This window comes from Zootermopsis nevadensis, unplaced genomic scaffold (genome assembly GCF_977971745.1).
Source record: "Zootermopsis nevadensis isolate Lab colony 2312 unplaced genomic scaffold, Znev_1.0 Znev_ptg000007l, whole genome shotgun sequence".
Lineage (NCBI taxonomy): Eukaryota > Metazoa > Arthropoda > Insecta > Blattodea > Termopsidae > Zootermopsis > Zootermopsis nevadensis.
The window spans coordinates 11,158,430-11,174,611 of NW_028259139.1; the positions used below are offsets into that span (position 1 = coordinate 11,158,430).

Genomic DNA, 16,182 nt, shown 5'->3' on the forward strand with positions numbered 1-16,182 from the left:
GACAGATCCCAATTGCATTCCTCCCTTACGTCTATGACCTCACGTGAATTGATTATTGGGCAGATTCTGTGCAAGACCTAACAGCTTTAACTACGCTTTATAAAAATTACCAGTTGTACTTTTTTCACAGCAGCGTTTAACCCTTTTCAGGCCAATGGTAACAGTATGTACCACCTGTTTTAATAATCATTAACCCTGCATTTTATATTATGTGCTTCGTGTATTCTCAGTGTAAACAGCGATTATTTCCTTAAACAACATTAACCAGTTGTTCCTTGAAATAGTGAAGTGTTGTGTTTTCTTTGCGGTACGGGCTGAACCTTTAAATGTTATTTAGATGAGCTTCGGTTTCAAAGAGTTGAGCAACTTCCCAACAACCACAATCTTTTTAAACGTTCTTATATTAGTCACTGTGAATTTATTTTATACTTCAATGTCCTGTCATTAATTGTTTTCCCATCTGCGCCTTTATATACAAATTGATGTTTTCCTTTTAAGGTTTTAGATCAAAATTTTGTGTAATTTGTTACTTATTCCATTCGTGGAATTGTCTGTACTATCTCATCGTCTTTAAATATGCCGTCACTACTTGACGCTCATAAATAAGTAATTTTCTCCATTTTTATGGTAATTTGTCTCTATCAGCTGAAATTGTATGCTCGGCTAGCGAAAGAAAAAGTCCCCCTTCTTCTATGGAACCCGAATGTTCATTGCCGTGTCCACAATAGCCCGCCACCGGTCTCTTTCCTTAGCCTGATGAATCCTATCCACACCTTCCAACCCAATTTCCGTCAGATTCGTTTGTAAATTATCCTCCCACTTGCGCTTAGATCTTCCAAATGATCTCTTCCCTTCTGCCTTACCAATCAGAATTGTGTATACATTTTTTTCGCCCCCCATACTTGCTATGTACCCCGCCCATTTTATCAACATAATATCTATATGTGTCTGTGTCTTGGCGTAAATAAGTTTTATCTGTGCGTGCTTTACAGCTTGAAACGTGAGAATGATAGTGAATTATGAATTAGGTGGAATATGGAATTAAATTATAGTTTAATATTTTAAGGTACTGTCCCAAAATTTGCTTTGAGGGAGTAGGATGCCCTAGCCCCGAGAAACGAATCCCGGATATTCTGAATACGAAGGAGTACTAACGCGTCCAGTACTGAGGAAAACTGTGAATCATTGTATTATTCAAATGCCAGCCAGAGAAATAATGTTTCTTTTCTTGAAGTAGAGCTATAAAATAGATTTCAGCATGAAGATGGGTGTCTTCTGGGCCGTACCGTCGTATAGCCTGGTAGAAGTTTACCGACGTTTCAGAGGGATATCGCCCTGATAACGGAGGCAGCAAGGACCTCCGAGTCGTCTGCAAACTCTTACCAGACTACACTGCTCAACAACACAGAAAGCAGCCATCTTTAGGAGCTACAAAGGGTTTTGAATAACAGGAGTTCATGAAGTGTCTCTTTCTTTCATGTAAGGAAGCTAGAAAATCATTAAGGTTTGTTACTCAAGTTTGAAAAATGTTTCAGCTCTGCGTTTGCTTCCTGTCTCGTCTTTTCCTTTCCTTCAGCTGAGCTCATTATTTATTTCGCTTGTTATCAGCCGTCTCCTTTGCCGTTGCTAATATCCCAACAGGCGTCCCAACGGCGATAACCAGCTGTCTGACGTCACAAATAAATGTTCAAAAGGGGGAGTTGGGTATAACAGAGTTGACATATCGTAACTTCTTTAAATAATAAACGTTCGATTCGTCAAGTTGAACTCGGCACAATAACACATGGACAAAAAAACTCCATTGAACAGTCTTCATTTACGTAGAAAGTAACAGTCTCTGAGCTAGTTAAGAAATTCCCTGAATTTTAAGAAACCCGTATTCGCAAACGCCCGCCAACATTCATCATTTCATCCAGTTTCATTAAGATCGATTTTAATGTTATCCTGTCCACTCTGTAAAAAAAGAATTGTATCAGTTGTTTTGCATTTTAGGCTTACATATGAGTGCTATGTTGTTATTCTCTATATTGTCATGTATTTTTGTGGCCTCGGACGTAAAGACCTGAGCAGGACCATGTACAATGTCTGACAGGCCCTTTATAATACTTGCCTTTCTATTGCTTCCGTTGGAAACAGCAGACGCATGAAGCCGTTTTCTGTGTATGAAATTGAATTTTCATGTAGTCTACACGATAAATAAACTTACTCGCTTTTCTGCATTCGTTGATTAAAAATAATAATTCACCTGCTGTGTCCCATATAGTCTACATGCGGGAGTACCTACATCCTGTCCAACATTAAGAGTACCCAAATCTTAGCCTCGTTCTAACAGCGTCACTCTTACGAAGTGAAATTATACGTTTCTCTTTTTATAACTTAAGTTCGTGTTTTAAAAAATAAAGTCGTTCAAGTAATTCATATAAATTGTGGTCGTCTGTGTCGTGACTCTCCTTAGCGATTATAAATTAGCAGTTTCTAAGAAACGTTTGTAAGCAATCACAGGACTACAACACAGAGGACGACAATTGGCGTATTTACTTTCAGTTCATATCAATTGAATATTTAAATGACAATTCGTATGCTATCAAATTTACGCCACCTATAAGCGCCTTTATAGCGCGGTTACTATTCACGTGGATAGATTTATCTCTGCAGTATCAAATACAAGTTTATTTTCGTTCTTACCTTCTGAACGACTTTGTTTACTGCATGAGAAAGATTATGATATCTACGACTTTCTGTCGCTCAAAACTTGGGTTCTAGGTTCGAATCCCACTCGCATTGATAAATGTCCGAGTTTCTCTGCGCTGTGCTGAACCTTTTGACTAGACGCTTGGCGATACGCTGATCCCCATCCAATGAGACTTACTGATAATATGAATATTTATTATTAAAACGGCTGTGTTATTGGTTGTAGCACCGCGTAGTCTGGTAGATATTGTCTAAATTTTAGAAGAGCTTACTGCCTCCATCATCGGGGTGACGAAAGACGATGGTGACAGCAGTGTGCTGCTGTGAAACTTCAGTCAATATACGCACACTACTACATTCTAGAAGACAGCCGTCTTCGTACGCGTTGCCCACAGAAACTTAATTTGTTTTTAAGGAATTAATTTTGAATAAGAAAAAACTAGATGCCCTAAGACATGGCAGTTGAAGATGGAAAAGGCGGTGAATAACAGCTAAATGCTTCTGCTTATTACATTGTATATGTTTAAATTAAGGTATGATAATTCTTATGTTATTCAACGTAATGTTTTATACTTCCACTGATTTTTAGAATATTAAAATTTTTCTGTATATAATTTTACTTACGATGCATTTTCCTTAATTAAATTTTGTATATAAACAGCAAACGCTCTCCGTCAGTGCCATTCGTCAGAGAGAATATTAGCTCTGTAAATATTACTCACCTAAAAGAGAGACACATACAGACAGGTACGCATTACATGTTTTGAGTTGATTTTTCTTGTATGAGAAACATGCATTGAAATAATTCTAATGGAAATTTGTGTTCTAGTTTTGAAAATATAAAACGTAAAATTCTCTGATGATCTTATCTGTCTCTCACTTTTATTATGGGATTTATGAGATAGTCTTGACAGGAGATTTTCAGCTTGCATTCAAGCATTATATTTCGAGATGAATTATTTTTTAAAAAAAATGAATTAGCTCCGTGAAACTGAAAAGCTGATAGTTGCTGAGCTAATCAATAAATTTTCTGCTTTTTATTAATTCAAACGTTTATTAGCGTGTTCACTAGATCCCGCCACGGGTCCGTGTCTTAAGCCAGATTAATACAAGTGAATGCAGTCCAAACCCATTTCAATATTATTCTCCCATCCACACCTTGGTCTTGCAAATACTATCTTCCTTTCAAGCTATCCATCACAATTTTGTACCGGAATCTCGTATCTTATTGCGTTCCACATGCTACATTTATCTCATATTCCTTTATTTAGTTATCCAAACACTAAAAATTAATTAAACGTATTATACACATTTTTGCAGCCACCTGTTTTTTTCCACCGTCGTTCGTAAATAAAAATAAGAATTGAGTAGATTAAGCAACATTCAAACATTTTTACGTAACACGTATTTTATCCTCAACCTTTTTTACTTTAAATGCTGATTATCACAGTAAAATGCTGTTACGAATCTATCCATTCTGATGCATTGCGTTATACGCCTCACACACATGATAAAAGCTTGTTTGAGGAATTTACAGATGCTTAATGTCATTTTTGCCCCTAGGCGACGTTTTATTAATGCTGAACGTGTTAAAGTTCTTGAGCCCTTGGCATAAGTATACATGAATTTTGGAACTTGCGTGTTATTAAAAATGTATCTCTAGTTGATTTAACTGGAGACGGCCACTTTTCAAAGGATAGCAGATGCTGGGACCTTCTTGTTCTCCTGTATAGAGTCCGAAGATGGTGTGCGGTCATTTTACATAGGTCAACAGCAGTGGAGCTTCAAAGGCATTCGTATGACCACCCCAGCTGCAGTATCAGGCTCTAGAAGCTGTGGAGAGTGGGATGGGTAGGGCATTTAAACGAAAACCACTCTAGTGCCGAAAAAAAGCTGTAAAACAAAAAAGAAGGCGCAACTCTATGATTAAAAAGAGACGCATCACCCCAAAACACGCAAAACTTATTTGATAGAATATTTCTTGAAGAACAGTTTTATGATTATTGCATGTGAAATTGTATTGTAAGACTAGTGATTTCTAGGAACCTTTTGGGAGCAGTGAAAGAGACCAATATAAATGTAGATGAATTTTCGGAAAATAGCTTATGAGGCTAGGAGATGGATGTGTCTTGGTAAGTTGCCTACGGCAGTGTGAACTTAGGATTCAAATAACGTTTGTGGCAAGGATTGATTTTTGTTTTATATTTTGTTGCTTTGTGGTGGTGAAGGTTGTCAGATTACCCGATACTACAAGTAGGAAGGCGTTCGACGTATCAAAATAGTCGCTAACTCGAAATTAATTTTGTGTCTGAACAAATCATAAAGCCTAACGATTTCCTACAGAAAGGTAAAAAAAAACATCTGCATAGTTTATACACCGTTCATTGAACAGGAATGTAAAGTTACGAGTTGGAAAGGATATGGAAGGAAGCGGTCGTGGCCAAGTTGGTACAGACACCACTTGCCTAAAAGGACTGTGTCTGCGTATAAACTGAGAATCGAACTCGGGACATCCAGAATAAAATACAGTATTAAATACGTGAAAGATATAAATCATAAGCCTAGTTTATTATCTGGGTATTGTGACTGGTAGGCACAATGACGATATTGAAATGCAAATCGATCGAAGTCGTTGAGAAAGCAGAAGATAATTCATTATCACATACAGAAGCGTGTCTCATAAACGCCTATCACCGCTCGCCGAGGTAGGTAGGTAAGTAAGTGCCTTTCCACCCACATCAGTCTGCGCTTGCGTAGAGATGACGCTGTGTGGAACAGACGACGCCTTATCCGTTTGTGCCGAAGCGGGGTCCACTCTATCCGCTGTTGGTCGCTCCGCAACTCGGCTGGCTTGCGCGCTCTGTCGCTACCGCCTTGACAGCTTCACCCCTCCTGAGACACAGTGATCTTACTCGCTGTTTGACCTCATTTTGCAACAGGCATTTCTTGTTTTTAAAAAAAAACCGCTATGGTCCTGGACCTATAGTGTTAATCGACTAGGAACTGAGTTCTAGGAATTTCTAGAATAGGGCCTGTACGTGTTTACTTTTTAATGTTGAGTGATTTGATTTTTATTTAATGTCGTGTATTGCGAAAGAACAGAATCTATTAACGGATGTCATGAAGTTAGCTCAGTGGTTCTTTTATTGGGGATGGTGCTTTTTCCCATAAACAGCTGCCCCCCCCCTCCCTGCTTTTTGAAACAAGCAGTGAAAAACAAAACTTAAGTAACACGTACAGTCCGAAGTGACAAACAGAACAAAAATATTTGTGGTTATTTATTATTATAATTAGCAGTGCAAATTTACTATCGGTGTTACTTTGTGGTAGTGTGTGTATGCTGTTCACGAAATGGATGTATCACTCTTCTTTGTCGTGTAAACAAGAATGCGATGAAACAGGAACTACTTCGTCGTCTATTGTTACGACTGCAGTGTTGATGAGGTACAATGATGCTAAGATTGTCTGGAAGCTTTGAGACGTTCGTGTTTCTTGTGGGAGGATTTCTTCTTGTCATTTCTAGCCCCAGTAATGGTGAGTGTTACCGCTTCTCACAATTATTACTTAATGTCTGCTTCGCACGATATATCTGCCTTAATAGTAGTGACCCTTTTAGCATGGACGTTTGTGGTGTTTTGTGTAGCGAAAGAAACGTGTCCTTTTATCTCAACACTTTAAGCTAATTATTAACGGCTCGGTTAACAAAGGAAATTTCGCATGGTAATATTATAACGGGAGGTTAATTTAAATAAATAACAGTGTAGTAAGACTTAACCCCTTTCATATATGTAGTATTTATGTAAAATACATCTAAACGTTTGATACAATTTCTAGATATTAACTTCGCACAGATGTCTGTTATAGAAAATTTGAGGGGGAGGAATTTTTTTTTCTGGTTCTTTCAGACGAGGACAACTTAACAATATTTGTTTGGAAATTAAACTTGAAGTATATAGTTCCAATGACAACGATAAGTTTAATTTAATATATTGCAATTTACAATGAGATTTATACGGGTGAATATACGCAACATATTTTAATATTACCGAAAATTTAAAAACGCAAACAACACAATTCAGCCTAAAGCAACCGGATTGTATCTTAAGTTACTTTAATTTATATTTGTATTGGTTGTGAAAAGCGGAAATAGCAATCATTTTTCGTTAGATTTGTCGATAGACGGTGTGTTATGTCGTGATAAATAGACTGAATGACGTTTATAGACACATAATCGCACGGTTGTTAGCTCTCTCAATCAGGTAGTAAAGTTTGCAGGTTTCAAGTAAGACGTCGTATGTTCTTTCGTTATGCGTTATAAAGCGAGCCTCCATTACTGAGTTGGAATGTGTGTTATTTAACGAGATTGTAAAGGTATGTTGTGTACACTTTGCAGTAGGGTACTGTGGAAGAAATTATGACATGTTCTTCAAATTACAACGAAACTAAAATTACAGCGAGAATTTAACACTGTATGCTGAATAGAGAATCAGTAATAAAGATTTACTGTTTAATGTAATTGCACACTAAAATTAAATTAAATATCTCGCATAATTGGCTCAATGTTTGCTTCAAAGTCTTATTGTATTATACCACTTAATAAACAGAGTTAAACTTAATATGATTTTATTACGGTATAATCTGAATCAGAACTTCATTTTGTTATTATAGGTGACGCAAATTTCTGCTGAAACATTCGAAGCCCTTGTTTTGGTATAGAATGACGTATTGTGATCAAGATTATGTATTTATGCTCTTATGTAAAACGGACTTATAATTGTCCGATACAAACGAAAACTAAAATGGGTCATCAATTTTTACTAAAAAAGTATCTTTATCAGCTTTTATCAAAAGTAGCTAATCCGTTCTCGAGACTCATACTAGACGGACAGGCGGAATGGTTTTAATAGGCGCTTCGCAGGTTTGCGAACGCTCCTTAGAAACTGCACACTACTGTTCTTGCCTAGAGATGACATAAACTTGGCCGCGATCGATCATTGCTATCAACATGTCATCATTAAATAAACTAGAACAGCAAAAATAATAACTTTACAATATCGGATTGATGATTTTGTTAGTCTCAGGTTTTAAATAAACTACATTTTAGGAGTTCGAGCTGTCTACTCTCATCTTCAGGTGACGGTGTGATACAGATACACTTCTTATAGAATTTATTTTATAAATGTTTGGAAACAGTAGGGTGACGAACTCTCAACTATTTTAATGCTAAATTATATCAGTGAGACTTTTGTCTGTATACAATTAACACTATAGTTAGTCTTTTTCTTTGCCCTGCTGGCCATAGTAACTTATGCCCTAATAAGTCATCTATCATCACTAAAGTTTAAAGAATGGAATAGTATTCCTGTAGTTATCATAATAACTTTCACTTCATTGCGGGAAGGCAGATGCATGGCTTATCTCCTTGTTCTCCTGTACTTGGTGTTAATGAAAGGGGGACACTTAACATGGCGAATACGAGCGATAACTGTAATTCCCACACGAAAATGGTGACTGCCTCAAATAATTTACCATGTCAGAGCATACTCGTAGATACAAACAAGCATTGTGCGGTTTTGGGCTGCGTCAAGACGTCCAGAGGAATGTTGGAACCGTGGTGGCATGTTTAAATACTTCTGGGCCGGTCTAAAAAGTAGAGAACACTATTGACATTGCCCCGACCGTGCTTAGATACTTCTGGGTAGGTTTATCAACCACAGAAAGATGTTAAAACTACGACAGCATGTTTAGAGGCACGTGATATGAATGGTATTACTACAGTTTGGTAGATGCACTTGACTTTGTTGTTGACAGTGCGTAGTGTAACGGTTCTCTGCCTCCTGCCCTTCATTTCGCTGTGTCGGTTTGGCCGTTTAGTGCTTGAGACTACACCATTAACTGTGAATCAAACAGTTGTAAGCCAGATTCGTAACACCTTATGCTTACAAGGGCATGATGATGCGTTGAGTATCCCCAGTAACCGATCGGTTTGAGTTATGGCTAAGGCTTATAAAGATGAAGTTGTAAAGACATAATGTCTTCAGTTCAGTCCATAATATTGTTTGAAGTGTTTAACTGGAGATATGAGGTATCTTACGAATAGAATAGTTCTCGTTTTAAACAACTGAGTGACAGTTACCACTCTTCTTTAAGAAAGTGTCGATAAAGCTCCACGCATTTTAACCATTTACCCCTGATACCAGGGTCTTTGTGTAAAGTGTCTGTTCTTACCCGATTTTAACTCATATTACAATGTTTGGACAAATCCGGTAGTAATGGTTATTGCGTCCGCAGATTGCCAATGCGCTAAGCTTTAAAAATGAGATGGAAGTGTGAGAGGTCTGCATGAATTTCAGAGACACGAATGAATGACGAATGGTCGTGTGGAATTACTTACTCTTAATTCTTGCCTATCTGCACTCCATTTATTTCGACATTTCCAACTAACTTCATATTCTCCTTCGTTCGCTGTCCGTACGTACCTTGCCATCTCATCCGTGGACCACATTTTTTACTTTTTTTCTCATCTCCTTTCCAAGATTGAAACTTGATGACTTGGATGGATCACTGTACTGATGGTAATTCGGGTAGGGTAGCTTTTAATCATGTGTCAGTTTATAAAAGATTGTCGGAACTCTTTCGTTATAAAAGTTAACTGGACTGAAAGAAGAAGGTGTATGAATTCTTAACTAAGTGTTTATACACTGTATCGGAGACTAATAGCGCTCTAATATTTACGGGTGACATTTATCAAAGTTCAGATTTAAGCAGTAAAACATGACGGGGAGGGGGTCCTGTGCCATTGGTTCACATCCTGTATCACTTCTTTAGCTAATTTCTTCAACCGCCAAAATTAATGTTCTATTCGTGTCCCTTTCTCATATTCCAGCTCTGTTGATTTTGAAAAGTATTATATTTGAACGTGACGTCGCTGACAAGTGGTTAGAATTTATGTTTTTGTACTTGGAGTATTCCGGGTTCAAATCTCGGCACGAAAACTTGCCATTCCCAACGAGATATTCCATGACTTTACTCAGTCCATCGAGGTAAACGTCGGATAGTAACGTAAGTTAGGTCATGGCTGATTCCTTCCATGTCCCTTCCAATTAATTTGCCATTAACTATTCTGTCTTTCAACGCTGTTGACAGCTTCGTTGCTCACTTTTGATCCCTTGTCTTTTCTGACGTCCAGTCTAACCTGACATGATCTTACGTAATTAAACCTTCACTTCAAATTTCACAAATGATTTCCTTCTCCGCTTGAAGCACGGAAAGGATCTAAATAGTATATAAAAATTTTATCCGTACCTCACAGAAAAGAACCCATAGCCATTACAAGGATCACTGGTTAATGCTGTTTAAGGAAATAATCGCTGTTTACAGTGAGTATCACACGAAAAATATAATTTCACTGTATGGGTAGGCGGTACATATAAGTCACCACTGTGCATTCATCACATTCCTATTACTAATTGTAAAAGAAATAACTTCATATTCTTGAAAAAGACTAGAAAGGCGTTATATCTTTGCTAAATTTTATATAAAAACATCTATCTGTACGAATGTCGCGCTGCACAAATCGTTCCTAATTAAAATCCAGATGTTTACAGTTAAAATCTCGATCGTTAAACTTCTCGTCATGAAGTTTATTTACATTGATGTTCAACTGTTTCTCCCTCCATTGAAATTCCGTGGTTTATACTATCCGTTCTGCCACATGTTTCACCAGTTCACTAATCATTATCGCATTTTCACTTCTTATTCAACAGTAAATAATCTATACGTTCAAGTTATCACAGTTAGAGAAAAGAATAAACGTGTTTGTATCATAATCTAACGTCAATACTCTACCCTCCATAAAATCACCACAGCAAAATGACGCTGACAATCTACACTTGCTAATTATTGTAAAACCCAATATGGCTGTTCTCTTAATGTAATAAGGAATGTTTGGTTATCTCACGATTTTCGGCAGTAGAAGACAAACTTTCGTTGTCAATTCATTATTGTAATTCCTGTTCTTGAAACTTAATATGTAGGCGTGCGTAATTCTCAGATCGTAACACTAGATTTACATAAATTTGCTGAGTAGGACAAATCACATTTCGAAGATCCTTGTAATAATAAAAGTTTACTAGTGTATACAAATAAATATTAATGTGGTCATAATTTATCATCTCGTTTCTTCGAATAGAAAATTTTAAACTGCATTGACACATTAATTCTACCTGTATCGTCACATACCACTGGATAATTTATAAATTAACGCTTAAAACACACGAAGTCCAGCACACACGTCCATTCGCTAACAAAGTAACCGTCTTACTGAATTTCATATCACCGACCAATAAACTCGGAAATCATCTTGATATCGATAATCTTAAAGTACACATACTTCCCCAAATCGATATATCTTCTATATCTAGCAAGTTAAAACATTCTTCTACCTTTGTTTCCACTTTATACTAATCGATAATCAATTACGACTTCTTGCCAATGCTTCCGTCCTTTATCTTGTGGTAACTGGCTAATCCATCTTCTTCTGTGCCGTCCTTCGAGTCTCTGTAGTTTAAATTTTAATTGTAACACCCTTCTGTGTACATAATCTGTATACGAAGACTCTTACAATGACATGGATAAATGAATTTTAAGATGCATAATTCTCTTTATCTACAATAAGAAGTTTTTATGAACCGCGAGGGAATTGCATTAAATCTCTTTTAATCAAGTTATCGCTTTTGAATAGTTAACTGTATGTCACTTTAATTTATCATGTACCACGACATGATGCAAAATGTATTCTTTGTTCGAATTTTATACCTACCATTTATTATTAGAAGTAGGCGGATTAACAGCACCTTAAAAGTCTTCTACCTGATAGTAATTTCAGTTTTCGTTGTAGTTTTACGTGGTTTGTTACAACCACTGGTCACCAATTTAATTGATTGCATTCAATTACTACAATAACCCCAAAGCTAATTAATGGTTTCAAATGGAATTTGAATTATGACTTGGTAGTTTACCTGCAGTAAGCGCTCACAGGATCGATTTTCCTGTTCAAATCGGATTACTGATTGGTGGTAAGGGGGCTTAGGCCCATCGTCCTGAAAAACAAAAAAAAAACTGCTTTTTGTTTACGTAGTGGTGTGAATGACCTGGTCGCTTGTTCCTTGTAAACGTATAAATTGAAGATGGGCAAATCCAATTGGGTTTCTCCTGTACAATCGATGTTAAAATGGGTGATAGAATATTTTTCAACGCTTATATATTTAGCCATCTAAAATCGAAATAATATAACGATAATAACTAAAAAGCTGACGGCCTCTAAGACGGTCAAAGGATTTCATGCTTCTTAAAGAGTTCAAATGCTCATTACCGTGAAATGTAAGTTATAAAGACGAATGTCCTCTGGGATACTACGCCTTCGTCCTCTATTCTGGTAGAAGTTGATCGAAATTTTGAAGATGCTTACTGCTTCTATAATAAGTACGATGAGGACTCAGTACCTGATGATGGATGCAGTTAAGGACTTCTGAAATGCCGGTCAAGTTATACGAGACTAAGCGGTGTTGTATCCCAGAAAGCTCTGATGCTCGTTACTGTGTTTACCAGGGCCCCGATAAGACTTTACGCTGTGGTAATCAGCTTCAAACTCTGTCCGGCTTAGCCCACGGGATATTCCAGATGTCCATTGGACAGGAGGCTGGTAATATTTGATATCTGTTTTAATATTAATCTGCAATGTAAGCATAGACTTTCCAATGTGTTTTATTCCTCGAAGGATTTCTGACAAAAATGAGTAAGCACTGCCGAAGAAGTACGTTTTAGCGAAGAATTTATTGTACTGTGATCACGCTAACTTACTAAAACTTTCACCTGAAACGGAGAAACTTTACCCTTTGAAATTCACGCTTCGAAAGTAATCTGGCGCTAAAATGTGATGGGCCTACGTACTCCACTGTAGTAGTTTAAGACAATAAAGTAGTAACATGTTTATACAAACAAATCTGTCACTAGTCGAGAGATGGTAAAAGACGGACCCTCCTGAATTTTGTTTAGTCGCTATGAATGAAAATGACGTTTAAACTCGTGCAGTGAAGATTCACACAGACATTTACTGTTGTTTAACGTAAATGTGGATTGAGAGTGTTCCCATGTTTTGTGTGAGCTGTGCCCCACAGAAATATATACGCAATGCTGACATATGTAATGGTTGTGTGTATGCGTCGTTTTGGAATACTCCGTAAATTAGCGGCTACTGGGAAGTTTCGAAAGGAACACTTTGACAATTATTTACATAAGAAAAGAATTATGTGGTGATTAGCATGCATGGTCATACCTGGCCGTCTATATAACACGTTTTTAATAACTATAGGCCCAATTTTCTTGCAGCTGAATGTATCAGATGTTAATTAATAGAATATGCTACTAGCATTTATTATTTTCTAGATAATATTAACTATAGACTCTATTATAACCTGTCAAAGGACTTCGGTGACTACGATAATAATTTCTCGGTTTCCCAATATGAACTGAAGGGAGGACATCTGGCCAAAATGCAGGGTTACTGAATGTTAAAGCAGATGGTACATATAGTTACCACTGAGATTTAAAGGGTTAAAAAGGCATTTTATCCTTCTCCTGAATATATGTAGGCCATTTTCTGAAGTTCCAGAAAGACTCTGAAGTTATTCTAATCCGTTTGAACTACTTCTAAATACTGCACGATTCTAGTGGTAGAAGAAACTTCGGAAAATTTATGTGTGTGACAGTTACAACTACGGCTCACAGTTTCGCCTGACATTTTATCGGTTGCTTCTTAGTTTTAGCTTCATTTTTTCCTCGAATTTATATCTTTTATTTTCTTATTCCTCTTTCAGTCAAGCAAAGTTGGAGCGACAGGTGAAGATTGTGCGTGTCCGAGATTCGTTGTTGTTTTTTTTGTGTTTTTACTTACAATTTTATGTGACCAATTCAGTGGAACAGAGTCCTTCATAAGAAACTAATAGTCACTTAGCGGTTCAAAAATATCTAACCCTTTATGGTAACAAAATGTTCATCACCGTGTTCACAAGAGGCCACCATTGAATTCTAACCTAAGCCACATGAATCCTGTCCGATTTAGAACATTATCACACCAAAGTAATGTTTGTTCTGATAAAAATAGTCTTAAATGGAATTCAGCTGTGCTTGTTAGGCTCCATTTTCATAACGTTATTAAAATTAAAATATGTCTCAATATTTAAATTTAAACTATCTTAACCTACATTGAAGTTTTCTAACAACATTAACGCTTTGAAACCGAAGTTTGTGAAAAAGATATTTAAGAATTCAGTTCGTACAGCAAAGAAAACACAACACTTTTCCGTTACGAAGATCAATATATTAATGCTGTTTAAGGTAATAATCGCTGTTTACAGTGAGATTCTTATCAAAATACATACACAGTTGCTCATTGTTAAAGCTGGTGGTACATATAGTTATCACCGATCTTTAAGGAGTTAAGTATACTTCAAAGACTATAACAAAGTTATGATTTCATATATAAGTGAAATGTAATGTTAGAATTTCTCTTGAATGGAAACGGTAATTTGTGTCTGTTGTCTAGACTGAGCTGGTGTCGGGTGACTACAAAAGGAACAGCATACCTGTAAATTAAAATCAATACGAATATTATCGCTATAGAGTCAATGACGTTGTTTGTGTGTAGGCGAAGTGCTGAGAAATATACTTCGGAAATTTGTTCGGTACCAACGCACATAGAGGTCTGTAAACATGATACTCACCGTTTGGGCACCTGCCATTTTTCTGTCATTATTATTACCATAATCATTCACACAAATTCCATAACTATTATATTTTATTATTATTCTCTTATGCATATATTATTTTAATAATTTTGTATTTATTGTCGGCATAATTTTATTATAATCCTCTTCATAATTAATATACCATAATAATCATTATCGTTACAATTTTCAATTGTATTGTAATTAGTGATTAATTTAGTTACCTTAAAACTGTGGGTGTTACTGTCTACATCAGAGATGTTTTTGGTGATATTTGAGGTTCTCGCGGCTGTGAGTATGAAGATGACTGCCTTCTGCCTACGCCGTGTGGTCTGGTAGAAGTTTACCGACGTTTCAGGCGTGTTCACTGCCTTTATATTCAGGGCGATTAGACCTCTGATAATAGAGGAGGTAAGCGCCTCTGAAACGTTGGTAAACTTCTGCCACAATACGCCCTTCAACACCCCAGAAAGCAGTTTCTTCAGAGATGTTTTGTTTTTTAGCGATCTTGTTTCGCCTGCAGTGTGCCATATCACTAATGCACTGTGCAACAAGAACTTTGCGATGAGCGAGAGAGACACGTGATCTGAGGCAGAGGTCTTTGTGTTCGATTATGTTCCATTGAAATCCTTTTTGAAAGGAAACGCGTCACCTTACTTTAGTCAAAATTCGGCAAGGCAGATCCTTCTGACGTTGGCTGTAGTGGAAAATGATGCATTTCCACTTTCGCGTATTTCAGAAGTAAACAGGAAAAGTGGTACAGTGGAAATTCTTTCAGAGTTCATTTTGTAAAAGTGAGGCGTTACGCTGTGTTCATGCTGGTTATGAATTTAATGTCATAAGCAGCAGCTGTACGGCTTTGATCCTACGGATCCGTTCCGCCTCCTTGCTATGGTCTGACTTTCTTTTCGTTGGTCTTTTCTCGTGGGAAAAACTGGATTTACGTATAAGCTAACTAAACTGCAACCTAAGGTTTCATATTTTGATGGTTTTCAAAAAATTTAAACATGTTTTCATTTTAATTAACTTAGGTTATCTCCAAGCCGTTACTCTCTAAGAAATTAAAAATTTGAAAGTATCAAAAAGCCTTTCCATAACAGGTATTGTGTAATTTATATTTTTTTCTAACTTATTTATAAATTAGTTTTTAATACATCTTTTCCAGTGATCATATTAAGCTCAAAACAATATAATTAATTTTATATTGCCCTTCGTACTTGTTTAAATTGCTATGGTGCTTCAATGAATCACGGTAATTCAGTCAGTAGTGTTTAACTATGAACTGGACGACCGTGGTTTGATCCCCTGTGGTTCCAAAGGATTTTCCTCCACCATAACTCATATCAAATGGGTACCCGGGGTTATTTCTCCGGGTGTAAAGCGCGGCCGGGGCGTGAAGCTGACAACTCACCCCATCTAGTGATGAGATCAGGAACGAATAGGAGCTATACCTTGTCTCCCCCCCAAACCCCCCTGTGACGTATAGAAGGACAATTTTACTTTTTTACAATTTTTCATGCCTAATTTACACAGAATTCCGTTACTTTAAATCGTTGGCAGATATTATAAATTACAATCCTGAATAATATTTTTAAGCTCTTTTGAAAAAGTTCATTCGTCAACGAATTATAATGTGGACACGCTATCTTGGGTCAGATATATTTCTCCTTCTTCAACTTTCCACTGTAATAGTGTCGTCTTAATA

The 16,182-nt window shown here is 36.8% G+C and overlaps 1 protein-coding gene across 1 annotated transcript in view; it reads left to right on the forward strand.

The window, feature by feature from the left end:
• The first annotated feature begins 5,506 nt into the window (after nucleotides 1-5,506).
• LOC110828631 (zwei Ig domain protein zig-8) overlaps nucleotides 5,507-16,182 on the forward strand; it is a 329,632-nt gene continuing 318,956 nt past the window's right edge. The window contains exon 1 of the mRNA XM_087344273.1: nucleotides 5,507-6,225. Coding sequence (XP_087200399.1) covers nucleotides 6,141-6,225 — 85 coding nt within the window. The 5' untranslated portion in view covers nucleotides 5,507-6,140. The remainder of the gene's footprint in view (nucleotides 6,226-16,182) is intronic.